The sequence below is a fragment of the Paroedura picta genome, chromosome 4 (assembly GCF_049243985.1).
Source record: "Paroedura picta isolate Pp20150507F chromosome 4, Ppicta_v3.0, whole genome shotgun sequence".
Lineage (NCBI taxonomy): Eukaryota > Metazoa > Chordata > Lepidosauria > Squamata > Gekkonidae > Paroedura > Paroedura picta.
The window spans coordinates 132,546,592-132,574,588 of NC_135372.1; the positions used below are offsets into that span (position 1 = coordinate 132,546,592).

At 47.2% G+C, this 27,997-nt stretch overlaps 1 protein-coding gene across 5 annotated transcripts; it reads right to left on the minus strand.

Annotated features, from left to right (window-relative positions):
• Positions 1 to 817: 817 nt before the first annotated feature.
• On the minus strand, positions 818 to 27,997 carry CTCFL (CCCTC-binding factor like). Of its 5 annotated transcripts, none has more exons than XM_077335689.1 (11): positions 27,477 to 27,997; positions 23,820 to 24,369; positions 20,529 to 20,784; positions 16,985 to 17,152; positions 16,425 to 16,558; positions 14,645 to 14,765; positions 13,665 to 13,814; positions 8,118 to 8,278; positions 5,168 to 5,350; positions 3,925 to 4,042; positions 818 to 2,232 (listed from the first exon to the last, which is right to left on the minus strand). In XM_077335689.1, the coding sequence occupies exons 1-11, from the start codon at positions 27,611 to 27,613 to the stop codon at positions 2,096 to 2,098; spliced, it is 2,115 nt and encodes a 704-aa protein (XP_077191804.1). In that variant the 5' UTR covers positions 27,614 to 27,997; the 3' UTR covers positions 818 to 2,095. The 5 variants fall into 5 exon arrangements, with proteins under 5 accessions (XP_077191804.1, XP_077191806.1, XP_077191808.1 ...); XM_077335691.1 differs by having other exon boundaries at positions 23,820 to 24,389; positions 27,477 to 27,599; XM_077335693.1 differs by lacking the exon at positions 27,477 to 27,997 and adding an exon at positions 27,221 to 27,422.

Here is a 27,997-nt window from a genome sequence, read left to right on the forward strand (position 1 = left end):
AGGAGCCCTTGCCAGCATTCGCTGGCGAATGCTGGCAGGGGCTCCTGGGAATTGTAGTCCATGGACATCTGGAGGGCCGCAGTTTGACTACCCCTGCCTTAGAGGGACAAACTGGGGTGTGATTTTTGGCTCCAGGAGGAGGAAAATGGAAAACCAATTTATGTTTCATGCCAACTGCAAATAACGGCCTGGTTTGTGTGGTGTTTTTCTGACAATTCAGGCCCTTGCTCCCTCGCCAAGAATGAATGTCTCTTGAGCATAAAAAAAGAGATGGGTACCATGAAATGCACAGAGTTGCCGCCATCCATTGTGTCATTCCCTTCCTGTAAATGTCTAGCAATAACGGACTGAATGTCATCTTACCTTGAGTTTTCTTGTCCCCAGAATGTGTGCTTGTCAGCTCTGAGATTGGGATAATCTTGGAGAGTTAATGGCAGGCGTCTGAGGGACTTCCACGGGACATAATACCACAGAGTCTACCCAAAGAAGCAGCCATTTTGTACATGGGAGATATTCAATAAGGATAAGTGTGGGGTCTTACATCTGGGTCACAAAAGTGAGAAGCGTGCATACTGGATGGGAGATATACTTCTGTGTAGCAGTGTGTGTGAACAAGATCTTGGGGGTACTTGTGGATTGTATGCTAAATATGAGCAGGCAGTGTGATGTGGGGGTAAAGAAGAGACATCACGTGAGGAAAAGCCTCTTTGGGAGAACGGCTCCTTGGGAAGGAGGAATACTCCTCAGAGGAGCAGAGGAACAGCACACAACCCACCCACAGTCCAGAGATCAGGAAGCAAACAATTTTTGTTTAGAAGAACCTTTATTGAACAAAGAATTCATTCTCCCGTTTCTGTGCATAACAAACAGTAACGTTCCAGTAAGATTTCCTAGAGTCAGGTTTGGTATTAAGTTCTCATCTCATGTACACAGATCAACACCTGCCAGCTTCAGTCCTGCCTTTAAAGTCAGGTAACAGTCAAAGTACAGAAACCACCACAAAACGCAGCTAGCTGGATATCTCGATGCCTTCTACTGCAATAACACGTTTCATGTGATATACACAATTCTTATCATTTCTGGGAATTTCTTAATGATGTCTGAAATGATTAGCAAGTTTTGAGCCAACCCTTGGGGACTCCTCGTGAGGTTATTAAATGCAGGCATTTCCACGGGTGACCAAGGCATCCAGAATTAATAGTACTGATTGCCTGCTGAACGGAAGGAAGTGTCTAGAAACTGTTCCTCCATCTCCCCATACGATGGCTTTTGAAAGTCAGATGGGGTCACCTGTATCTTAAGCAGTGGTCCTTCCCCAAGGAGGAAGGAAATGGCCCTAAAAGTGGAGATGTGTTATTTTGTGGTGACACTTCCATGTTAAAAAATGTATAAACTTATTCAACAGGAACTTTTTTGCCAGCAAATACATATCTGCATTCTTTGCTTGTGTGAACAAACTCATTGTATTGGGTTCATGCATTTAAACAACAGACCCTGCTTTTGGGGCATGACACAAACTCCACTGTGCTGAAGCATCCAGGTTTGGACATAACAAGCAGTAGTCCAAGTTTGCTCTGGACAGTGGCACAGTCTCCTGGGATGTACACACCTGTTTCCTTCTTGTCCTTTGGGCAAAACAGGTCTTGCAGGTTTTTGAAGTGCCACCAAAACCTGCAACACCTGTTTGATGGGAAGCAATAGTGAGATGCGTGCACATTTCACAGGTCTCTGAAAAAGATATCTCTGTTTCCAATTTGGGCAATGGTCATTGATTAATAAATTCAAATTAATTTTTAATCTCAGTTCTGGGTTTTTTTTTTTTTAAGTTTCAAATCTGAATATAATGGTCTCCAGTCATTTATTCGGAATTGCACACAGAGAAAGAACCAGATGCTTTCTAAGTGTGAATTTTCTTTATAGAGGCAATGGGATGGGGCTAATTTTCATGGCCCTAGCAGGAACATACAAAATGGGTATAGCTTTAGCAAATGTCAACTCATGCTCATTTCACGGGAAGGCATCAGAAACACAAGTCAGGCGGAACAGCTTCCCGAATCTCCGCCTTAGCAAGGAGAAGGAAGAAGTGCCTTCTGCATTACTTATCCATCAAGTTGAAGATCATCTCACAAGTAATTCCTGCTTTCTCATCCTCCAGCAGAGAGTCTTCCTTGTCCCAGGTTGCAACAGGAATACTATACATGGCGTAGTGTTGAGAGTTCACACAAGCAGCCGCTTCAGGAGGAAAGAGATACAAAAAAGGGAGCATGATTTATTCCCAAGAATAAATTGGCCTGAACTTAACAGAGAGCCATTAGGTTGAGCCATTACACCATCAGGTTGCCAGGCTCCAGGTGGTTAAATGTTCTATGTAAACGTTCTAAAATGTTTTATGTAAAACATCCAGAGCCATAGGGAAGGGCGGTATAAAAATCTAAATAAATAAATAAGAAAAACTGACAGTCAAGCAACATATAGTTCTTTAATGTAACCTTCTTTATTCTTTGCAGCATCCAATAGAAAGTCTTGCTAACAGTACTGTGGAGGACTTTCATGACCTACAGGTGTGCCCACGAAGTACTTGGTCCCCGGGAGTAATTTCAAACTCATTGATAACAGATCAGAGAAGCCATGTGGTAATTAAAGGTATGTACAAAATAAGACTTTTTGCCTCTGTCAGCCACCATGCGACTTGTGTTGAAAATCAACTGGGTTGTTATTATCATTTTCTAAAAACCAATTGTGCCTGTTAATTTATAGAATATTATTATATGTATCTTCAAGACAAATGACAGAATCGTAAGAACAGGAATACCCTTAAGACATTTATTTGGACAACTGCAGGTAATTAAGAAATAGCCATTTTGGCCACTTCATGAGAAGGAAGGACTCCCTGGAGAAGAGCCTAATGCTGGGAGCGATCGAGGGCAAAAGAAGAAGGGGACGACAGGGAATGAGGTGGCTGGATGGAGTCACTGAAGCAGTCGGTGCAAATTTAAATGGACTCCAGGGAAAGGTAGAGGACAGGAAGGCCTGGAGGATCATTGTCCATGGGGTCGCGATGGGTCGGACATGACTTCACAACTAACAACAAGAAATAGCCAATTTGGTTATTTGATGAAGATGCTTACTACTTTTGACTTAAATGTACAAATGTTTATTTTGATAGCCTTGTCACTGATGAAAAATTGTTGAAAATGTGGCTTAACCGGTACATGTTCTGGTGAGCAGGCAAGTCTTTCTATTGGACATTAAAAACAATAAAGCAGGTTACATTAATGAACTGTATGCAGTCTTACTGTCAGTTTTTCGTGTTTCTGCATTTGTTCCCTGCAAACTGATTGGCTGTGTTTCCTTGACGAGAGCCTCCAGGTGGTGGATACCTAGTATTACAACTGATTTCCAGGTGAGAGATTGGTTCCCCTGGAAAAAATGGTTATTACGCAAGGTGGATACAGTGCCATTGTATCTCATTGAAGTCCCTCCCCTCCTCAAACCCTGTCAGCCCTGGGCTCCACCCCCCAAATCTTCGGGAAATTCCTTACCTGGCCACGCTATGTCAGACTACAACCCAGTGGACCCGGGTTCAAAACCTGATTTGCCAATATTGGGTATCCTTGGATCATAAGAACATAAGAGAAGCTATGCTGGATCAGGCCGATGGTCCATCCAATCCAACACTCTGTGTCACATAGTGGCCAAAACCCAGGTGTCCTCAGGAGGTCCACCAGTAGGGCCAGGACTCCAGAAGCTCTGCCACTGTTGCCTCCAACCTAACATTCTCTCATTTTAACTTATTTCATAGGACAGAGTGTGGATAAAAATACCAGGGCTCAGTTCTGACATGGGTACATCGAACTTGGCAGGGAGACCGTAGCTGTGCACACAAATACCCCTTTCCATCCTCAATCCTAACTCCGTCGTTACCTTCTTGTTTGGCGCTGTGGCCAGATCTCTTGCTGTCTTTCCTGGGAGAGCTGGTTCCTTTGCTGAGTTGGACTGCTCTTGCTTCCCCACAGTTTTCAGCGTGCTTGCGCATATTATTCTGCCCGGTGTAAAGGGTCACAAACAAGTTATTTGGCTAACAACTATCTGTTGCACATAATATATTTCTGGTGAGACCTGGGAGGAGGAGCTGGTCTCATGGCTTAAGTGCCACTCAGCCCTTAACAACCAATCAGGGCGGCTGTCCTGCCCCTGAGTGCCTCCTCCTCCAACCGGCTTGCCTGTTTGCCCAGTGGCCAGCCAATCACCTTCCGTCCCCCACCCCTGATCACTCCCTCCCGCTTCCCTCTGAGGCTCGGAGACTGTAGATCCCTGCCACATGAGAGCTGCCCCTGCTGGTGAGTTCCCTGCCCGGGGGCCTCTAGCCCCTGGGCCTTGGGGCTCCCCAGGAGGTTGCCTTGCCCCAGATGACCAAGCCTCGGCTGAATCATGGGGGTGAATCTCTGTTTTAGGCTTAACAATCCAGAGGACAGATGCACTTACAGGCTGCGGTACCTAAAATGAACTGGGGAAAACAAGGAAAGCGAAAACAGCCACTTTGAGCTTGGTTCCTTCTCAGAGCTGTTTTCTATGCCTTATAGCAGTGGTTCCCAACCTTTTTGAGGCTGGGAACCGGCAGGGCAACTGCCCGCCCGCGCATGCCGTGCATGTACGGCCGCGCCGCGCACATGCGCCATGCACAGCCGAAATCGCGCATGGCGCATGGGAGAATGTGCGCATGCACGGTCTGGCCGCGCATGCGCAATGCACAGGCGCGGCCCTGATTCCCTCTCCTCCCCCTCCCGCAGTAAGAAGCTTCCCAGGCCGCAAGGCGGGGAGAGAGAGCCGCGGCCCGGCGCCATGGCCTTCGCGGCCTGGCACCGGGTCGCGGGCCGGGGACCACTGCCTTATAGGGCTTTGCTGCTGTGGAAATCTTGAAACAAGGATGTACCGGAACCTTGTTCAGCTGTCAGGATCAACTTTCACCGTTGCTTAAAGGGAACACAAGAAAGAGACTTTTTATTTGCCCTTTCTTGATTGCGCTCCTAAGACAGAGATTCGGCCCCACGACGAGTTGTTTCTTTTGCTTTGCTCTATTGTGTTCGTGCTCTCCTGTGGTGCTTCTGTTTGTGCCTACGTGGAACAGGATGCAGAGACACAGGTAGTCCTGAAGAACTGTGCTCACCCAGCGTGAATAGCCCTTTCCGCATTTAGGGCAATCATAGACTCTTGGTTTAAAAGTGGAGTCGTGATGTTTCTTGAAGTGAACGGTGAGGAGCTGCTTCTGCCGAAAGCATTTGCTGCAAGCCGTGCAAACGAAGGGCTTCTCGCCAGTGTGTGTCCGCTTGTGCATAACCAGGTGGCGCTCCTAAAACATATAAAGGAAATTAGAAGCTCCCATGTGAAACTAAGAAAAACAGGAAGAGCTTGGTTTTTTTATACCCTGCTTCCCAAAGGAGTCTCAAAATGGCTGATCATCACCTTCCCTTCCCCACCACAGTGAGGTAGGTTGGGCCGAGAGAGCTTTGAGAGATCTGCTCTAAAAACAGCTCTAACAGGACCGAGACTGCTTTGCTATGTCAGTTGCAGGCATGGACAGGAAGTTAATCCGCAAAACGCAGAACATCTACACTATACTGGGGGCTTTAAAACCTGGGTCTTCAAATATAGCAACTTATATCCGTTCCTGGATATCGCGGTGGAAAGGTAGGGTCACCGCGGATCAATCGTGGATGTTGCAGAAGGAAAATTTAAAGTGCTTGAAATCAAAATGGAAATCAAATACAGTGCAGAGGGGAGGGGTTTATTCTAGTTGTGAGAGGACCCCAACCATCTCAGGCTCCACCCCCAAAATCCAGAGCTGGAAATCCTACATGGGAGCACGTGTGTGCTTAGTAGTATGGTGTGGTCTAGATGAGAAATTGCTGGGTGAAGTGAGCCCTCAGCTGCCAAGTTTCCTACCCCGAATCAAGGGCTGTTTTTTGACTATTCAAAGTAAAAAAAAAAAAAAAAAAAGCATCCTGCTTGATCATGTCAAGTTCATTTCAAAAAGCAAATTATCCTCTTAAAACAAAACAAAACAACACTTTCATTATTAGAGCCTGCTGGAACAAGTTCAAACATCCGCTTTTTAATGGAGAAAGCCTTATGCAGAAATTGGCTACACAGCAAGGCAAACAAATAAACGTTACCGCTGAGAATCAGCCAACAAAATTTAAATATTTAAATCAAACTCTTCTCCAAACACGGACCACGGGGATGAATTCTAGCCGGGCTTGAGCCAGGAAATGAGGGGGAAAGTATATCTCCCGCTAAGAGAAAAATCAGCATTCGTTTATTTAAAAAAATGAAATAATTAGCTTTAGGCTTACGAAGATATGACTGAAAAGCACAGTGGGGCAAACTCTTAAATGGGGTGGTGGTGGGTGGGAGGAAATCAGACACCAGCAGGCCAATAAAGACCCACAAGATGCTTGTTTTAGAAGAACATGAAGATATTCTGGAAATGAAAGAAGAGCAGCAAACAGAAAAGAGAAACAGACTCCCAAGGGCCAAGAAGCAGTCTTTGTAGGATTCAGTATAAAAGCGGCTTTGTGAGTTCAGTTTTGCCAACAGAGTCAATCCCTGCTCCCTGCAGGGCGGTTTACTGCGGGGAAATAGCACTGAGGGAAGAACTGAAGCTACTTCTGCCTATGGGCCCCGGTTGCACAAAATTCGCACTGAATGCCTGATCCCAAGTTGTCCCCAAAGGATCACGATGGGTTTGTAATGTATAAACTGGCTCTTATTAAGGCCCTGGCCTGGATAGCCCTGGCCAGCCTGACCTCATCAGAGCTGAAAAGCCAGTGTGATGTTGGGGTTAAGAGCTCTCCCCTGTGCAGCCTCTCAATTCTGTCCACGTCCTTCTTGACGTGAGGCCTCCAGAACTGCACACAGGGCTCCAGGTGCGTTCAGCTGTGGAATTGCCTGCCTAAGGCAGTGGTGAGCTCCCCATGACGGGCATTCTGCATGCAGTGGTTGGAGTTTAAGAGTAAAACAAACCTATGCTTTGCCCAACCACTGAGGTCCCAGTTAAACCCAGGAGAACGATCTCATTCTTCTGGCTACTTTAAATGCAGGGATGTAACAAATGATTTCCTCAAATGCCAACGTAATTTAGCTCATTTTCAATCTTGCACGTCAACTATTAGCTCTAACATATGTTAAAAGATAAAAGCATTAGCTGCAGAATTCCTCCTTGAAGTATAACGGCAGTGAACAGCGCTGCTCTTCTTTTCAAGTGGACCACCCTCCAAAATTAATTTTCCTATTCCATCAACAGCGCTGGCCAAGCCTTGACGCTCTCTGCCTAGCTACAGACGGGAACGACAGGTGAAGACCCGTCAGCCGTAATAAAGAAAAAGAAAAATCAAATATCCAAATATGTAGGGGGTCACTGCTATAGAGGAATATCTTGGATGCTTTAGGATGCTTAGGGCTGATCCTGCGTTGAGCAGGGGGTTGGACTAGATGGCCTGTATGGCCCCTTCCAACTCTATGACTCTATGAATTATACATAGTGATGTTAATATCAGACCCCTACAAATTTGGATATTATGCGACCAGTTTGGGATTGAACCATATACCAAAGACATTATAAGAGACTAAGTTATTTCCAACAATCATAAAAACATTATTAGAGAAGACCGAGTTATTACACTATTGAGAATTCACTGATGAAGATATTGAAAACGGACTATACCCGGGTTGAAATTGTTTTGAACGTTGTGATATTGTTTCGAACATTTAATCACTTCGCCATCACTGGCTGCAGACGGCAGCAATAAACATTTGCTCAGTGATCAAAGCGAGGACCTCCTCCCAAATTAATCCCACCAAAGATAGATCCAAATGACTAGCCGTGTTGGTCTGAAGTAGCACAATAAAATCAGAGTCCAGTAGCACCTTTAAGACCAACAAAGATTTATTCAAGGTGTGAGCTTTCGAGTGCAAGCACTCTTCGTCAGACTAAGTGCTTGCACTCGAAAGCTCATGCCTTGAATAAATATTTGTTGGTCTTAAAAGGTGCTACTGGACTCTGATTTTATTGTAATCCCACCAAATCAGCTATCGGATTCCCCAGCTGCCCAAAATACCTGTTTGCAGGCATAATCGCACTGATCGCATTTGAATCTCTTCTCGTTTCTGTGGATCTTCTTGTGCTGCCTGAAGGCGTAGCGTTCGTGGAAGGCACAGTCACAGTAACAGCACTTCAGCGGGTCTTCGACGTAGGCATGCAGGTTGCGCAGATGGATGCCTGAAATGGGATTTACAAGATGTTATTTCCTCCCTTCATAGACTGCTCCATGCAGACTGTTTCGGGATGGTAGCTGGGTCCATTAGCAGCAGAGGAACTATTCAGATTTATTGCTATACAGCTCCATACCAGGTACCAAGACACTTAAAAACCCAGAACAACACTGTAATTCTTACAAAATAATTAGTTAGTACTCAGGAAAAAAACAGGGGATTTAAAATAATATTAAAGGTAAAGAACAAGCACTGGGTCATGTCTGATCCTTGGGGTGACGCCCTCCAGCGTTTTCATGGCAGACTAAATAACGGGGTGGTTTGCTATTCCCTTCCCAGTCATTACCATTTTACCCCCCAGCAAGCTGGGTCCTCATTTTACTGACCTTGGAAGGATGGAAGGCTGAGTCAACGTTGAGCCGGCTGCTGGGATTGAGCTCCCAGCCTCATGGGCAGAGCTTTCAGACTGGATGTCTGCTTGCCTTACCACTCTGCGCCACAAGAGGCTCATAAAATAATATTACACAGGGACATTTAAAAGAAAAATGACATTACCAAAATTTGTAACGAGTTTCCGGGACTGACATATGTTTGATGTAACTTGCAAGCTACAGCACAATATTTAGCTACCTGTTTAGAGACATAAGTGTTCCCTTGAGAGGAGCATTTTGATTTTACCTTCTGATGCTCCAGGAGACCAAAGCAAAAGGGAAGCAATGATCTTATTATAGTGTACTGCAAAAAGCGGGCACCTACATCCCTTTTCAACTATGGTGCCCAAAACCGTACTCCAAGTGAGGCCGAACCAGAGCACATTACATTTCAAGGAGTACATTTAAACTATCTTAGTTACATTGCATATCAGAAAAAAGGAGAGCAATGCTAAACAGGCCTGCTGTGAACCTTACTTGGGTCTACTCAGTTCAGTGGGGCTTACTTCCAGGGAAATGTCCTTACAATGCCATTGCCGAACACAAAGCCAGTTGTGTTTAAAGGTCTTTCACCTTTTAAACAAACGGAATGTTTAATGCATTGCTTTGTTCTCTACTCATTCCTGGCTACAGCAACAAACCAAAACAAGCCTCAGATCTCTTACCCAAAACATGTGTTTTGATGATCCTCCTGGATGCTAAGAATAATAATGCTCTCCTTACTTAATGAAATTTAAAAGCAGCCAGGGTTTTGAGAGCTACACAGTCAATTGCTGTTTGCTAAACAGATATAAAAGTTCAGATGGCGATGGATGCTCTGAGCCAGGCCCAGGCGGCAGTAAAAGAGGATGGAAATAAAAGCTCCCAAGGACTTCAAAGGGAGCTGTATTGGGTCTCCTCTAAAATGATCTTCATTGTGATTCCGCATCCTCTTTGCACTCCAAACCTCTGCTAGCCACTTCACAAGGAAGCATTAATAAATCACACATACACACACACACAAGAAAAAACTACTAATGACAAATTCATGCAAACAGAGATGACCCGTCAGCTGAAGATGAATAAACAGAAAGAAATTTCCAAGCTGGCGATGGCAAAAAGCTGTATTCAGAACGAGTTCCTAGGTATAAAACCTCGTTTCTGTATTTTACTTCCTTATTTCTGAATTGGTTTTTTCAGGGATACAAACAGAGTCTTCAACCCACTACCCAATTATTATATATCCCTGAAAAAAAACCAATTCAGAAATAAGTTTACTGAGGAAGTAAAATACGAAAACGAGGTTTTATACCTAAGAACCCATTCTGAATAAAGCTTTTTGCCATCACCAGCTTGGAAATTTCTTTCTGTTTATTAATGACAAATTCATAGCAGAAGTTGAAAATGAATTTTGAATGCTGCGCCTATGAGTATGTTTATCTTTTTTGACACATGCTCAGCATCTCACTCTTGGAGGCGCCAACCCCTAACTTTTGGGGCACAAAATTGTGGCAGGCAGATAAATCCCCGCTCTCCCTCATTTCCTAGGTCCTTCCCCATTCTTTTATACTAAACTGAAAGCCTGTCCAAGTCCAAACATTCAGATTTTCAGAACATCACATGCTCCAGTTCCTGCAGAGTCCCAACATATGCACGGAACTGTAGAGATTCAAAATTTTATATCCTGCAATATCCACCTAAAGCAGAGGCTAGATAAGTCATCGGACAGAAATGCTGATTTTATGAATTTAGGCAGATTGTGAGTGGGTGGGCAGCTAGTTGTGAGTTCCTGCATAGTGCAGGGGATTGGACTAGATGACCCTGGAGGCTCCTTCCAACTCTATGATTCTAGAGCCACTTTAAGCCCCCATCCTCAATGGTCTTCTGGAAAAGTGATAGTGTTAGTATATTTCCTAATGGAATGGTGAGAATTCCATAAACACGGAGCTACCAGCAAAAAGGCCATGCTTCTGAGGACAATTAATCTGACCTCTAGAGCAGGGGTAGTCAACCTGTGGTCCTCCAGATGTCCATGGCCTACAATTCCCATGAGCCCCTGCCAGCAAATGCTGGCAGGGGCTCATGGGAATTGTAGTCCATGGACATCTGGAGGACCACAGGTTGACTACCCCTGCTCTAGAGGAAGTGGTAAGGCTGTGCAAGTTCATATAAGACCAGAGTATAAGGCCTTTACATGTAAAAATCAACGTTCCGCATTGCATCCAGAAACTTGTTGGGGGAGTTTAACTTTTTCACCCCGGCTATCCATATATAGTAGAATGAGCCTTCTGCCTACAGCTCTTGTTACTTTTGGGAGAAGTCCAAAGCTTGCAGTGTTTCTCAGCATCAAACATATTAATCTCAGCTGAGAGTCTCAAAAGATAATGGAGCTGTACATTGTTGCTAGCCAGTGAAGAGGATCCCAGGAAAAAAGCACCTAATAGCACAATATCACTTTTCTGGGAGTAAGCCCTACTAAATATAATGAACTGACTTCTAAATAGACCTGCTTAAGACTGCTCCTGAAGAATCTGCATAATTTTTTTAAGCAAACAAACCGAATCCCTCTCTGGGCTGTTTTCAAAGAGTTATGAAGAATAAGAGTAAATGTCTCCTGATGTGAAATGCCAACAAGAGCAACCAAATGCTCTGAAATTTCCTTTTATTCTTGATGAAAGTCTTTACATCTGAGTGGTTTTGAGGGAAAGCCAATGTTCAGACTAGCAAAACACTTTCGGGAGAGCGGGATACGGACATTCATAGACTGCATCAGGATTTCACCTTTAAAAGAAAATGAAATAGGTTTGCATTTGGGAGAAACGTTGAAGGACTTCTGAGCCAGGAGAGTTCTGATATGACCAACCAAATATGTCAGGTGTCTTCTAAGAGGAATCTGTTTAGATTCACTATGGACAACAAAATCAGAGTCCAGTAGTACCTTTAAGACCAACAAAGATTTATTCAAGGTGTGGGCTTTTGAGTGCTTGCACTTCAAGAAGGATGTAGATAAAATTGAAAGGTTACAGACAAGAGCGACGAAGATGATCGGGGGCCAAGGGACCAAGCCCTATGAAGATACAGTATTTGCTGGCGTATAAGACTACTTTTCCCCCCTGAAAAACATGCCTCCAAGTGGGGGGGTCGTCTTATATGCCGGGTGCACTTCAATTGGGATAGACATAGCTGCCCATAGTAGCCCATAGTACTGTATTTTGAGTGGAAATGTTGGGGGGTCGTCTTATACGCCCAGTCATCTTATACGCCGGCAAATACGGTAGGTTGAGGGACTTGGGAATGTTCAGCCTGGAGAAAGGGAGGTTGAGAGGGGACATGATAGCCCTCCTTAAGTATTTGAAAGTGTGTCATTTGGAGGAGGGCAGGATGCTGTTCCCGTTGGCTGCAGAGGAAAGGAGACGCAGTAATGGGTTTAAACTACAAGTACAACGATATAGGCTAGATATCAGGAAAAAAAATTTCACAGTCATAGTTCAGCGGTGGAATAGGCTGCCTAAAGAGGTGGTGAGCTCCCCCTCACTGGCAGTCTTCAAGCAAAGGTTGGATCCACACTTTTCTTGGATGCTTTAGGATGCTTTGGGCTGATCCTGCGTAGAGCAGGGGGTTGGACTAGATGGCCTGTATGGCCCCTTCCAACTCTATGATTCTATGATTCTATGACTCTGATTTTGCTGTGTTCCTTCAGACCAACACAGCTACCCACTGGAATCTATTCACTATGGAGTTTGACCAGACATGTCCATTAACACAGTATGGCCGCAAGGTGGTGCCATCTCCCTGGAGTGAAAAAATAAATTTCCCAGCTCCATTCAAGTGGGTAGCTGCATTGGTCTTGAAGCAGCAGAACAAAGTCAGAGTCCAGGGGCACCTTTGAGACCAACCAAGTTTTAGTCAAGTTTTAAGCTTTCTTGTGCACGCACACTCCCTCCAATACCGAATCACACTGACAATTCCAGACATTGTGAAGTTTGCAAATTCTCACAGACGGCATGGGGGCTGGCAAACCACTCATAGGAACTACTCTGAAACAAGAAGGGGCTGCTTTGAAGCAGTTTTTAAGTAGATTGCTCTTACGATCTTCATAATACGACTTTAGGTCATGTTTGCAGGTTTAGCAGTAGATAGACAAATCAAGAATTTTATTTTAATTACAGCAATCAGAAAAATCTCACAAAGGGGCTCTAGACCCAAGACCTGAGGTTTGCAAAGGCTGAGGTGAAGAAATTTTCCCCATTGACTGTGGCATCTCCCGTGTAAAGCAATGAACCAAATAGGTGCAGTGGTTAAGAGGCTTAGGACAGGTCATCTCAAGCAGGGTTTCATGAAACCTCTAGCGTTTCTTGACAACCCTGGAAGGGTGTCCCAAATGGTTATTTTCATATTTTTAAAACTTGTTAAAGTTGAATTCCAGTTGAATTCCGGATTAGGCGTAAGGTTTTGGTAATCACCATCAAGGCCATACGCGGTCTGGGCCCAGCGTATCAGAGAGACTGCCTCCCTGCCTATACAACCAGAGTGAGCTCTGACAGAACTGCCCTGTGAGAACAGCTCTATCAGGACTGTGACTAGCCCAGGGTCACCCAGCTGGCAGCACGTATCAAACCCGGCTCCCCAGATAAAAAAACGCTGCCACGAGCTATTTTATTATGTATGGTTTCTAGAATACGGTTAAACTGCTCCAAGCTAACAGGATGGGGTGGTATACAACAAAAATATTTATTTCTGATTTAATGTTGCGGATATAACTAAATGAAAAGCCCTGGATAAGAACCGGGCCCTGGAGCCATAGTACTAACCTTTGAGAAACCATTTGCTTTATGGGCTTTCCAGGTATTGATCTGGAGCAAACGCCCGAGATTGGACTATCTTGGGAATGCCAGTTTCTTAAACAGAAGAACATTATGAGGCTGGTCTTAATTCTATGCTGATTTTATTTCAAAAAGCAAATCACCAAACGCTAAAACTTACTTAGGTCTCCCTTCCTGGCGACACAAGTACTGCAGTGTGGACACTGGTATTTGGGCACATTTTCCCCATGCTTGTGCAATACATGGAATTTCAGAGTTCCGGCCTGGGTGAACCTGGCCTTGCAGATCCCACACTCAAATGGCTTTTCACCTGTTTTTTAGCAAAGACAAGACAAAAACTGTCAATTGGAAAGGAAAACATCAGGGCCAAACATTTGGGTGGTCTCCCTCTCTCTGTTCTTGATTTTGCTCCCACTAGCAATGTCAGATTCACTGTTTCACACACACGATTCTGCCTGGGATTTCAGTTCTCCTGATTCCGCACACATTAGATAATGTGCTTTCAATCCACATTAGAAGCAGGTTTTCCAACTTCTGACAAGACCAGGCCTGGCTGGGCTACGAGGGCTTCTACAAGAAGAGTGTCTAGTCTACCAGAAGAAGAAGCATATTAGAGTTCTTATATGCTGCTTTTCGCTACCCGAAGGAGGCTCAAAGCGGCTTACAGTCGCCTTCCCTTTCCTCTCCCCACAGCAGACACCCTGTGAGGTGGGTGAGGCTGAGAGAGCCCTGATATCACTGCTCGGTCAGAACAGCTTTACCAGTGCTGTAGTGAGCCCAAGGTCACCCAGCTGGCTGCATGTGGGGGAGCAGGGAATCAAACCCGGCTCGCCTAACCACTCCCTCAAGCTGGCTCTCTAATCACAACCAATTCATGGTGATCCCAATCACAGTGGCTTTACAGGCAAGGGGCACTCGGAGCTGGTTTGCCATTGCATCTGCATAGCAACCCAACTTCTTGATGGCCTCCCATCCAAGTATGGACCACATAGCCAACCCTGCTGAGCTCCGAAGCCCTAAACAGATTGGGCTAATCTGTATTAGGGCAGACATCACTGGGAACAGACAGCTCGGGGAGAAATATCACACCCAATCAAACCACCAGTGTGCTGTTTGAACAGCAGCCTTTCTCCTGCTTACCTGAGTGAGTCACCATGTGCCTTTTCAGCTTGTAGGTGTCCCTGCTAGCGTAGGCACACAGAGAACAGGTGTAAGGGCGCTCCCCAGTGTGGGAACGGATGTGGCGCTTCAACTTGCTTGCCTGGCATGAGGAAGGCAAAGGGAAAAGAGGGTAAGAGACCCGGGGTTGGTTATGGACTGGGCTTCTGAATCTCAACGGTGCGATTTAAAAATATTAATCGGGACCCGATGCAAGTGTCCACTCTGATGTTAATCCCCTTTATTTTCCCATCTGCACGGAGTTGCTTCACTTTCTCCCTGGCATATCTGAGAATGGACTTTCTCTGCTTAATTGGAGAAATGCGCACCAAACACACACTCTTCCGTGATTAGATGTGTGCCTCTTTTGCATTTCCCACACTATCCACACCTCTAACACCAACATTATGCCCCGGTGTCTCCTAATTGATCCGTGGGCTTTAATTTTGGAAGTTTCCAGGTTTTTCCATTTTACCGCAGGTTTCCCAGCCTTCATTTTGTTCCAGAATGGCGGAAAAGCCATTTCTTTTTCATTATCAGACCCATTTAGCTCAGCTGCGGGTCAAGGATCCGCTTTTTACCGCAATAAATGTGTCATCCCTTGCTGTACCTTCATCCTCCACCCTTCTCTCAAATGTCGTCTGTTTCATGAGAGGGTTCAGAAATGCTCACAAAGGAATGTCCTCTGTCATTCTCTCTCCCCTTTCCCTCCCCATCTTGACTTTCTAGGTAATGGTATCCCCTGTGCAAGCACCGGGTCATGTCTGACCCTTGGGGTGACGCCCTCCAGCGTTTTCATGGCAGACTCAGTTCGGGGTGGTTTGCCAGTGCCTTCCCCAGTCATTACCGTTTACCCCCCAGCAAGCTGGGTACTCATTTTACCGACCTCGGAAGGATGGAAGGCTGAGTCAACCTTGAGCCGGCTGCTGGGATTAAACTCCCAGCTTCATGGGCAGAGCTTCGGACTGCATGTCTGCTGCCTTACCATTCTGCACCACAAGAGGCTCCTTGACTTTCTACCCCCCCCATAAAAAAAAAATTAAGGGAATGCTGCAAATTAGATTCCTTTTGAGGAATTGCTAAAGAATTTTTCTTTTTTAAAATACAGTGGTCCATTACTTCTGCATGAGCGGTCAAACTGCAGATGTTCATGGTGGAAAGAAGCTCAAGAGCAACAAAAATGTCAAAATCATAAAAATTGTTTAGTACTTTGTTTAGTACCCTGGTGGCATTTGTCCACAATTACACAGTACAGTCCCCCATTCACCCGGCCAATGAGCGTACATTTACCATGAGATGACGTCAGCCACCCCCAAAACTGTTTTTCCGGTTTCTCAGAAATGTCCTGTTTTTCCAATTCTAGTGCGGAAGACACTGCTTTGGTGACTGTACTTTTGAATTGGAATTAGCAACATTTTCAGCTCTGGGGCAGGATCGGAAATAGAATCGGTCAGAATGCCGCAGCTCCAAGAACGCAAAGGTAGTGCCCAAGATATGGTCCTGTGAGTTCCCAGCCACTGCAGGAACCCTGGATCCACGAGATCTAACCCAAGGGAGGAGTAAGAAGTTTCAAAGGTAGGCGTCACTGTCCAGGATGTGCCATACTTTCTTCGACCTTACAATACAGGTAAGTATTAGTCCTCTGAAGTATTAGTCCAATACTCTAACTACCCTGGACCCTCCACTTTGGGGGAAAAAATAATCCTCTATCTCCAGCCAGAACCCACCCTAGCCAAGTCCTCAGTATGACTGCTGTACTTACCTCTACACTACAATAATTACAGAACGAACATTTAAAGGGCTTCTCGAGAGTATGTTTGTAACGCCGGTGGCGCGAAAGCTCCCCACTGGTCACAAAGGCCATTTCACACTCGCTGCACTTGTAAGGTTTGGTCCCTACGGAAAAGGAGACAGAAAGAGTAGCATCGAAGAAGACTGTGCTTATTCCAGTGGATGACAACGTTCAATTTCGACAGTTCAAAAGAGAACCTTCTCTGGTTCCCAGAAGAACGTGTGACACGGAAGGCAACCAAGTCCAACAATCACAGTAGGTATTGTACCTTTGCTTCCTTACAAGCGTTCTTCGCCACACCCCTTTCCACCTTTGGCTGGGATAATAAGACTCAGATCTCCACTCCTACGCAGCTCCAATGAAAGGGGGTTGGACTAGATGACCCATGAGGTCCCGTCCAACTCTATGATTCTAGGAGACTTGACTCTCAAAAGTTTATGCCCTGAAAAATCTTGTTGGTCTCCAAAATGTTAACAAACTAGAATCGTAACAGTCAAACAAAGATGCTTTCTGGTGCCAGCCAGCCCTACCTGTGTGCGTGTTGACATGGTTACGCAACAAGGAAATGGTACGGAAGGCCTTGAGACAGATGTGGCACATGTGGGGCTTGCTATCCGAGTGTTTTTTCATGTGACGGTTAAGGCTCGACAGGCTGAAGGAGGTGAAGGAGCAGAAACCACAGCGATGCAGCATTTCCCCTAGCAGGACACAATTGTTTCCAGGTTGAATAAGACATTAAAAAGCACGTGTGGGGGGGAAAGCGGGACACGAAGAGAAGGAGAATCGGCCTATTCTGTAGCTTTCCTAGCCACCTCCAGACAAAGGGACACGTGCTTGTATGCCAATTTTCTCATCCCTTTATGCTCTTCATCAGAATGGGTGAATGGCCTCCATTGAAAGTTGTTGTTCTGAAGAGATTGGAAAGTCTAGACTGGTTGTGAGTCACTCACACAGCTGTATAGCGAAGTCTACGCCATAGACCAGGGGTAGTCAACCTGTGGTCCTCCAGATGTGCGTGGACTACAATTCCCATGAGCCCCTGCCAGCATTTGCTGGCAGGGGCTCATGGGAATTGTAGTCCACGAACATCTGGAGGGCCACAGGTTGACTACCCCTGCCATAGACCAGTGGTTCTCAACCTTCCTAATGCCACGACCCTTTAATGCAGTTCCTCATGATGTGGTGACCCCCAGCCATAAGATTATGCAAGTACTCTTTCACAGTAATTAAACCCACAGTAATTAAACCAAAACTGACCAATGGCGTGAAGATCCATTGTTCATGATTGTATATAAATTGTTTTCCCCCCCGGGGTTTCTCAGTTCATTTCTGCCTCTTGTCCCACCATGCTGATCTCGCTCTTTTCCACTGCTCCAGATAGACGATCTACCTCGCAAGGATGTAGATCTCTCTCGATCTACCTCGCAAGGATGTTGTGTGGATAGTGCCCCCCCGGCCAAGCTGCTTGCCCTGGCGCGACCCCTATTAAAGGGTCATTCGAGGTTCAGCTCAAGGAGGTTCCCCCTAACTGCCGTAAACACAATTAAAATCGAAAAACGATGAACACCCACAAACCTTTCTTGTGCAATTAGTTTGGGGGTTGCTTTAATACCACAATATGCAAATGAATGGTGCTCTGATTCATTTGCTCAGACCAGCCTTCCTCAACTTTTGTTTTACCACTGAGAGACCCTGAAACATTCTTCAGGCTTTGAGACACCCAGGAAGTGGTGTGATCATATAGAATATGGTTAGGAAGCAGAGCTGTGGACACGCCCACTTGGGGCCCCTCCCCCTCCCAGGCCTTTCGTTGCCCATTTTGGGCGGGAGGTCGACATGACAATATATCACCTTATAAATGTTTAACAAATAGAGCCACCAATGGTTAGGATATATATAAAAATAATTAACTCCCACCCATTCAGGAAACCCTTCCAGGGCCATCAAGATACCCCAGGGTTTCCCCGAACCTTGGTTGAGAAAGCCTGTCATCCAGCCATTCCAGCCCTGTTGCTGTTGGTGAGACCTCTATGGTGGTGTCGTACACATAAGGCAGCCCAACCCAGAAATTGCAGCTCAGGTCCTATCCTGGGCTAACAATCCTTTATACTTCCTGATGCAGGAAAGGGCTGGATGACCATATCTACCCTCCTTCCTTTGCCAGACGGTCAGGACGTTTCCAGCATATTCCACTGAAAGATACCCAAGTGAATTAACTCCTGATGGTCCAGCAAACGTTACCGCATCTTGTGATGGTGTCAAGTAGCTGGAAACGAAGACAGAGCTGGCACCAACACTCCAGGGGTGAATCCCTGCCACAGAACGCTTAAGCTAACCCCTTTTCGTTCTTGCAACCCTGCAAGGTAGGCTAGAGGACTGGTTCGCAGTTATGGCATAATGGCTTTGCCCTCCGCCCTTTCAGCGCTTAAGAACTATGACGATAACCCCTCAAAGCATTACCATGTGCAAACGACATATCACACTGCACACTGCTATTTTGGGCATACCATGCCAAAGCTCAAAAAGACTTGGATCACATCTGGACAAAGCGTATAAACGCAGGAATAACGGACAGTTGGGTTGCAACTGTTCAGATGGAGACCCCACCTGCAGAGAGTTCAAGGGGTGAGCAGCGTTGGTTTGCCACTGTCTTTCTCTGCTTTGCGATCCCGGGCTTCCTTTGAGCCAGTTTGGTGTAGTGGTTAGGAGTGCGGACTTCTAATCTGGCATGCCAGGTTCGATTCTGCGCTCCCCCACATGCAGCCAGCTGGGTGACCTTGGGCTCCCCACAGCACTGATAAAACTGTTCTGACCGAGCAGGAATATCAGGGCTCTCTCAGCCTCACCTCCCTCACAGGGTGTCTGTTGTGGGGAGAGGAAAGGGAAGGCAACTGTAAGCCGCTTTGAGCCTCCTTTGGGTAGGGAAAAGCGGCATATAAGAACCAACACTTCTTCTTCAGTAATATCAGGGCTCTCTCAGCCTCACCCACCCCACAGGGTGTCTGTTGTGGGGAGAGGAAAGGGAAGGCAACTGTAAGCCGCTTTGAGCCTCCTTTGGGTAGGGAAAAGCGGCATATAAGAACCAACTCTTCTTCTTCTTCTTCGTCTTCTTCTTCTTCTTCTTCGTAATTTCCCATCCAAGCCCTAACCAGGGCTAAACTTGCTTAGCTCCAAAACTCTTGATGAGCTCAGGGTATTCAGCTTACAGATGCAAGTGTGTGTGTGAGCGTGAAGGGCCGTCAAGCCACAGCTACCTTATGGTTACCCTGAGGGGCTTTCAAGCCGAGACATTCAGAGGTTTGCCACCGTTTTCCTCTACCCTGGAATTCCCTGATGGCCTCCCATCCGAATACTCAGTTCTTACGCTGCTTAGTTTCCAAGATTGGGCTAGTGAAATTATACAGAAATGTTAGTTTCAAAGGGGAGCCATGTTGGCCTGCAAGAACACAGGTAGATACAAATCCAGTAGAGACCAACAAGATTTTGGGGGCATGAACTTTTGAGAGTCCAAGGGATCTGACTATCAAAAGCTCAAACCCTGAATATCTTGTCAGTCTCTAAGGCAGGCTGTCTAACCAGGGTTTTCTGAAACCCTGGGGGTTTTTTGACAGCCCTTGAAGGGTTTCCTGAATGGGTGGGAGTTAATTGATTTTTAAATACTTAAAACATCCATCCATCCATCCATCCATCCATCCATCCATCCATCCATCCATCCATCCATCCATCCATCCATCCATCCATCCATTGCCCTTCCCTTGCGGCTCAGGGACATTTACATTTATTGGGTGATATGACTGTATGTAGTCATGTTGACTCACACCTTCCCTCCCCAAACGGCCAATGATAAGCCTGGAGGGGAGGGGCCCTAGGTGGGCATGTCCACAGCTGTGCTTCCCAACCATATTCTACACAATCGCACCCCTTCTGGGGTTTCTTGAAGACTGAAGAACGTTTCAGGGGTTTCTCAATGGTAGAAAAGTTGAGAAAGACCGCCCTGAGATGCTACCAGACTGTGCATAAACGAACGAATACCAAGCTATGTTGTTCAAGCTGAATGAGGGACGTGGAAGGTACCTTCTCTCCTCTGGACTCTGCTTCGTCGGGCTTTCAAAGGGATGTTGGTGCTTGTCGAAACCGGCTGTTGAGTTACACGTTCGTCACCTTGGACTTTATTGTCTGATGCAAGCCACTGTAAGGAGCCCGCTTTAATTTGGGCACCCTGAAATTTCACGGCATGAACGGCAGGGGGCCCGCTGATCCTTTCCTCTTCAGCCGCGGGTCGCTTCCGTTCCTTACTCTCAGGCGCGGTTATTTCTTTGCTACTGTCAATCTGTGTTTGGTTTTTTAAAGGAAAGGAATGTAACTTGAACGGAGGCCCTGCAGACAAGCAGGCCTCCCAACACAACTAGCACCGGTATGGTTTTGTTTAATTTAAATATTTTTATGCTCCCTGGGGTGGTCTGAAAGCCTTATGTCATTGCTGACTGATCACCCAGGTAAGAAAAAAAAGCTAGTGACACCCATGCTCTCACAGGTATGTGGGATGCATACCTCCCCCCCCCCCCGCCTTCTCTCACACACACATGCAAAACCCTTCCCTCCCCACTTCCCCCTACCATCCCTGACCCACTCCTGGTCTCTCCCTCCCAGACATACACACACACAAACATGTACACAAAGAGTCCTCCTCCCCTCCCTACCTCTTTCTCCCAGGCCTCCTCCGGCCTGGAGGGCAGCACGAGGGCCTGTGCTGGTGACACGGAGGACTGGAGGGCAGCTACCCCACCCATCGGGAGCTGTGTGGCCTCTGCCCTGGCCCCCAGAAGCCTCCCCACCACCCAGCCTCCCTGCTCCTTCCCCGCCTTTCCTCACCTTCGTTGCCGCGCTGGCCCTCCTGGCCTCTGTGCCACCTCTGGCCAGGCAGGGTGACGCTGCCCCACCAGGCTGCCCCTCCCGGCCCTGCGCTGCCCGGGCCTCCCCGGGCAGTGCAGTGGTCCCGCAGCCTCCTCCCGCAGCAGCCTGTGCTGGCCCAGCCGGCCGCCTGCCGTAGTACCGAACAGTTTCCCCAGGCTCTTCTGGCACACTCCCTGGGCGGGGCTACGGACGTCACGTCTGTGCCCATTCCTGTCCCAGGGGCCGCACCAGAAGATGTGTCCCGCATCAAAAAATGTCTGAACATTACAACAGCACTTAATCGATCCATTGATTGGCTATAAACACATGCACACCCCAACACGCAACAACAAAACCAATAATAGCAGGTGGGCCGATAATAGTTATTTGGGCTATGCCAAACCAAACAAACAAAAAAAAGTTCTTTGCCCTGATCTACTCAGATTTCAGAAGCTAAGCAGGGTCAGCGCTGGCTAATATTTGGATGGGGGACCTCAAAGAATATCAGCCGCGACACAGAGGCAGACTGTGGCCAGCCAAATCGGAATGCCTCTTGTCTTGAAAACCCCACCCGGGGCCTGGATGGTACTTTCCACCCCCACCCCCAGGTTAATTTATCCGGTTATTTACTTCACAGCTAGTCTGCAGTCACACAATAATGCCTCAGTGTTGTAGAAGAAGAGGAAGAGTTGGTTCTTAGATGCCGCTTTTCTCTCCCTGAAGGAGTCTCAAAGCGGCTTACATTCACCTTCCCTTTCCTCTCCCCACAGCAGACACCCTGCGAGGGAGGTGGGGCGGAGAGAGCCCTGATATTACTGAAGAAGAAGAGTTGGTTATTATATGCCGCTTTTCCCTACCTGAAGGAGTCTCAAAGCGGCTTACATTCACCTTCCCTTTCTTCTCCCCACAACAGACACCCTATGAGGGAGATGGGGCTGAGAGAGCCCTGATATTACTGAAGAAGAAGAGTGGTTCTTATATGCCACTTTTCTCTACCTGAAGGAGTCTCAAAGCGGTTTACATTCACCTTCCCTTTCTTCTCCCCACAGCAGACACCCTGCGAGGGAGGTGGGGCAGAGAGAGCCCTGATATTATTGGGGTGTGTGTGTATTTGTTGAGCAATCTGACACATTGAAAAAGCTTGCAGCCAAGAGACTCGCCAGCCCCCCTGTAAAGCCCAAAAGGAAGCATACCATTTCAGCCTGCTGGGCAGAAGTGAATCGGACCGGCCCAAACCGGATCGGTTTGTCTCGGGGTGAGTGGATCATCTGGGTGCTGGTGTTCGGTTTGGGACCACCCCAAACTGGAATTTTCTGGTTTGTGCCCATCCCTAATCGTGACTTTGGTATTCCTAGCTAGTCTCCCATCGAAATAATGGCAAGGGACCCTACTTAGCTTCTGAGATCTAACAAGATCAGGCTAGCCTGAACTATCTAGGTCAGGGGTAGTCAAACTGCGGCCCTCCAGATGTCCATGGACTACAATTCCCAGGAGCCCCTGCCAGCGAACGCTGGCAGGGGCTCCTGGGAATTGTAGTCCATGGACATCTGGAGGGCCGCAGTTTGACTACCCCTGATCTAGGTCAAGGTGGGAATTAAATAGAGTGCAAATGTGTCAGGTGTAGGGGGGAATCCAAATTTGAAAGAAGACCTGCATTTCTGAACTTCGCAAATGTTCTTTTGGAGTGGCACGTTTCGGTTTTGGAATCCATAGGAGAAAGTAAGGCAGAGTGGGCTTTTTTGTACTCCCCCCCCTCAAAAAAAATTATTCCTGTGCGCTTGGTATAGCTGATTCCCTTGTCAAACCCTGTCTCCATACATGAATTACTTCTGCTAAAATCGGGGAAGCCAACTGTCTTTCCAGAAGATCCCCAATTAAGCCTGAATTTAAACCATTCCAGCCTTCACAAGTGGAGACGTCAGCGGCTGCCTCCCCAAATAAATCAGGCCGCAAAAACAACCGGCAACAATCCTCCAACCCTAAGTGTTAGCCGAAGGAATCGAAGAATGAAATATTTGTTTTTCTGATGGCGACCTGCAGGAATATTTAACATCTGCTACATTGCCGCAATGTAAAGTCCTTGGATTTATAGGAGTAATCTTCTTTTATGTTAAGCAATATCAAAAAGGAAAAAAAAAGGGGGGGTAATTTTCAAAGGGATTCATATTAAGAGCCCTCCTACATGATTCTCATCCAGATATATCCCTGATGAAGATTATTTATGTAAATTCTTTGTTCCTAACTATCTTTTCAGCAAAGCAAGGACAATCACATTACCATATCCCGCTCCTACCCAAGGACACACTGATTCGCCTGTGCGGTTAAGCCAAAGGAAGCCGAGGTAATCCCCTGCACTTCAAAAGGTCTAAACCGATTTATATCCAAGTACTCAGACTGGCTGCCTTCATGAATCTCCAAGCAGGGCTACCTTGTCAATTATACAGCTCCCTCAATCAAGAGGCAGGCCTCTACCTTAATCCAGAGGATGTCCGGGGTCTTTCCGGGAGATCTTTTATCTTCGTTAAGCGCCGAAGTTTCCTTCAGGCCGTTCACAGGCATCACTGCCATGTCGTGGATTGCGTAAACACTGTCCAGAAAATTGACTGTTAAGCCTTCTGCGGGGTTCCCTTGGAGGCCTTCACTCTGGGGCAACACCTCCACGGGCTGCAAGAGGTCCGCCCCTTGGGACAGCAGGCCGTGCAGCCCGTCCGGTAGACAGGTTGGACCGTCTTGCTGGAAGTTGTCATCCATTTTCAACTGTACCGTCTTCAACAAGACGAGGCGTTTCTCTCCCTCCTCCAAACATTGGGGCGTTGGAACATCTCCTCCTTCTTCTCCTCCGAGCACTCGGCCAAATGAACTGGGATGTAAGTCCTCGGAGGGGTCATCACCACTACTAGAGCCCATGTTCTCCTGAGATGCACCATCCTCTCCTGTTCTGTTCCAGGCATTTCCAGCACCTTTGATATGGGTGAATTGCGCAACCGGTTCTACCTCTTGGGGATCCATGGTTGGGAAGGCCCTGTTCAAGGCAGAGAGACACTAGGGAACAAGGCATCAGGAGTAAGGTAATCATACACAGAAGGCAACAGCGACAGACACACACAAAAGCAGCACACACAAAAATCCTCCATTCCTAATTTAGGGTCTGAAGGGCTTGAAGAAGAAACAGGAACTGTGGCATCAGGGAGTGCAGCCTCTCTCCCCAGGGGTCTCTTTTGGCATTTTCTCATCACCCCCTCCTGAAACAGTCTCTCATATAAACCCAGTTCCTGGCCAAGGTTCTAGATAAAACAACCTACCACCCTGGTCTAATTCAGCTAATTCAAATGCAAAATCTAAGCATCATAGCATTTCTTTTTCAGCATTTTGCTTTATACTGATAAGCACGTACCCCAGATCCGATTGTGTTAATACAGCCAATTCATACTTTGCATTTCAAGACTAAACCGCAGGGCCTACAAAATGGAGCTCTTCCACCAAGCATTTGGTTGAGGTCGGTAACAACATCTATTCCAGGGGTAGTCAAACTGCGGCCCTCCAGATGTCCATGGACTATAATTCCCAGGAGCCCCCTGACAGCGAACGCTGGCAGGGGGCTCCTGGGAATTGTAGTCCATGGACATCTGGAGGGCCGCAGTTTGACTACCCCTGATCTATTCCCTCTCCCCCAATCCAGATAAGCACATTTTCTGGGATGGTGGGCAAAATGTTTACCTGAAAACGTCATGATTGTTGAACGTTAACATAGTTGATATAGTTACCTCAAACTGATATGTTATATTGTGATATTAAGATTGTTGACACAGTAACTCATCTTATATTTTCTGTAAACCGCCCTGGGCTGCAAGCGAGAGCAGTATATAAATACAAATAATTTTTTTCAAAATAATAAATAAAATAAAATGTATAAATGCATAGACAGAACAGCTAAATGAGATCAGAACAGAAGAGCCTGCATGGGTCACACCAGCAGTCCATCTAGTACAGCATTTTAGAAGAAGAAGAGTTGGTTCTTATATGCCGCTTTTCCCTACCCGAAGGAGGCTCAAAGCGGCTTACAGTCGCCTTCCCATTCCTCTCCCCACAACAGACACCCTGTGGGGTGGGTGAGGCTGAGAGAGCCCTGATATCACTGCTCGGTCAGAACAGTTTTATCAGTGCCGTGGCGAGCCCAAGGTCACCCAGCTGGTTGTATGTGGGGGAGTGCAGAATCGAACCTGGCATGCCAGATTAGAAGTCCACACTCCAAACCACTACACCAAACTGGCTCTTTTATCACACACAGCAGCCAACAGCAAGGCACAGAAGTTAAGGCCTTCCCCCGAAGGTTCTCCTGGCTCTGGGATTCAGAGGTTTACTGCCTCTGAATCTGGAGGTTCCCTTTAGTCACCGTGGTTAGTAGCTACTGATGGAGCTATCCTCCAAGGGCCTTCTAGCATAGGTATTCTCAAGGCTGCCCCATAGTAAACATGGAATTGCTCATGGTAGGATTGCCAGCTCTAAGAGGGGGGGGGGCATCTGGAGACTATGGGGGCAGAACCTGGTGAGGCTGGGGTATGGAGAAGGGAAGGACCTCAGCAGTGTACCATGGCATGGGGTCATAAGAACCTAAGAACCCTGTTGGATCATACCAAAAGTCCAGGAGTTGCCAAACTGTGGCTCTCTAGATATCCATGAACAACAATTCCTACAGGCCTCTGCCAAATGGCCATGCTGCTGGCAGTGGCTCATGGGAACTGTAGTCCATAGACTTCTGTAGTATATGGATTTAATCCGTTTAGCATCCCTTTTCACACAGTGGCCAACCAGTTCCTCCGGATGGCAGAGAGGGCATAAAGTCAAGGCCTTCCCCTGATGTTGCCTCCCGGCTCTGAGATTCAGAGGTTTAGTGCCCCTGAATGTGGAAGTTCCCCTCAGTCACCATGGCTAGTAGCCATTGACAGACTTATCCTGCATGAATCTAATCCCCTCGATCTAATAATATGTGCATCTCCCTGCATTTTTTCTTTCTCACCTTTCCCCAGAATGTGATATATCAGATTAGAGCTCTGATGTTTACTGATAATCTGCCTCAAAGCCAAGGTAACATGCACACACCCCGAGAGCAATTCCAGAAGAATTGCTGCGTTAATCTATTGCAGCCGAAACAAATGGGTTAGGTGTCTTCTGGCACGCTGAAGCGGAACCAAATTTGATTTCCAGCATAAACTTTCCTGGCCGAGAGCTCATCTGCTCGGGTGCAAAGAGCAACTCTCCACCCTGTGGGAGATGCGCCTCCAAAAGCGGCCTGTACACCATACAAATTTGCGCAGGAACAAAACGTGTCATCTGCAGCTCATGAAAGATGGCTGGCTTGCTCTGCTGCAATGCATGCACCCCATTTTCAAAAATCCGGATTCTCTGCAGGCCTGTTTATTGCATTACTGATCCTGAGCAATAAGGCACAGAATCCCAGGAAAATGCATTCAGAGCACCACACCCCAAAAAACGTTGCAATCCTCAATGCACTAACTGGGGAGTAAACCCCCAGTGAGCTCAGTGGCAATCACGTCTGAGTAGTCAAGTTTAGGGGCCCAATCCTTGCCACGTCTACTCAGAGGTAAGTCCCGCTGCACCCACCGCCTTAAGAACTGTGCTTATGCCCCAAATTTAACACGATTAGTTTTCAAGGTGTCCCTGGACTGTCTCCTGTTGCTTCAGGTGCCTGAATCTATCTGCCTGGACAACCAACGACCAGGTGTGGACTGCACCCCAAAAAGAGCCCGATCCCTACGCGTTTACACGGGACTTACTACGGGCTTAGTCCCTGGAGCTTTGCGGGAGTTACTTGCGAGTAACCAGACACAGGCCGCGGGCCTACGTCGTCCTACCCCTGCTGTTCCTCATGCCAAGATTTCTCCAGAAAACCTGCAATCCTAGAAACACTCTGCTTTGAATCGGGAGCAAGGAGTAAAACGGGACTTCATGCTCTCTGGCCTCGAGCTCTCCGTTTTGCAAGCAGCCGATTGTATTGATCCCGATCCCGTCCATTCCCCCCACCCGACCCCTTATTATTTAATCGCCCTGCCCTCCCCTTCCCAGCAGGATTGGGACGGCCGGGAGGGCCTGCAGGGGGCTCCGGCTCACCCCCGGGGAGCGCCTGAAGGTCTCCCCCGCAGCCGGCAGGGCGGGATCGGCTCCGTTTCTACGCTCCCGGCCTCTCTCTGCAAGGGTTGCAAGTCCGGAGCACGAGTTTGCAAGCAGTCGGGCGCTTTGGCGCGCATACTCCGGCGTAAGCGCCGCTGAAGCTTCCCCGGAGTCAATGGGGGCCGGCTGTCAAGGCGCGGTCCTGATCCTAATGCACCGGGCGGGGCCTGCTGCCGAGTAACCCTAGCTAAGACCCCAGCGCGCTCCTAGGCGCGGGAGTCAAGCCGCAGGGAGTTCGCGGCTACAAGGTTAGGCTGCCTTGCCCGGGAGTAAAGCGCGCTTAAAGGGTCGAGTCCAGCGGCACCAACAAAAACCTGCTCAGTTTTATTCAAGTTGTAAGCCTTCGTGTGCATGCACGCTTCTTCAGTTTAGCTGGACAGCTTCCGAGGTCTAGCAATAGTTTGGGCACTGAATATTTTTTATTTATTTTTACATTTATATCCCGCCCTTCCCCTGAGGCT

Coding starts and splice junctions, on each gene's coding strand:
- CTCFL (XM_077335689.1), bottom strand. CDS start 27,613: ATGCGCGCCAAAGCGCCCGACTGCTTGCAAACTCGTGCTCCGGACTTG. Junction 14,766..16,424: donor GTAATTATTGTAGTGTAGAG/GTAAGTACAGCA, acceptor TCCTCATGCCAG/GCAAGCAAGTTGAAGCGCCA. Junction 4,043..5,167: donor GAAAGGGCTATTCACGCTGG/GTGAGCACAGTT, acceptor TACACCGGGCAG/AATAATATGCGCAAGCACGC.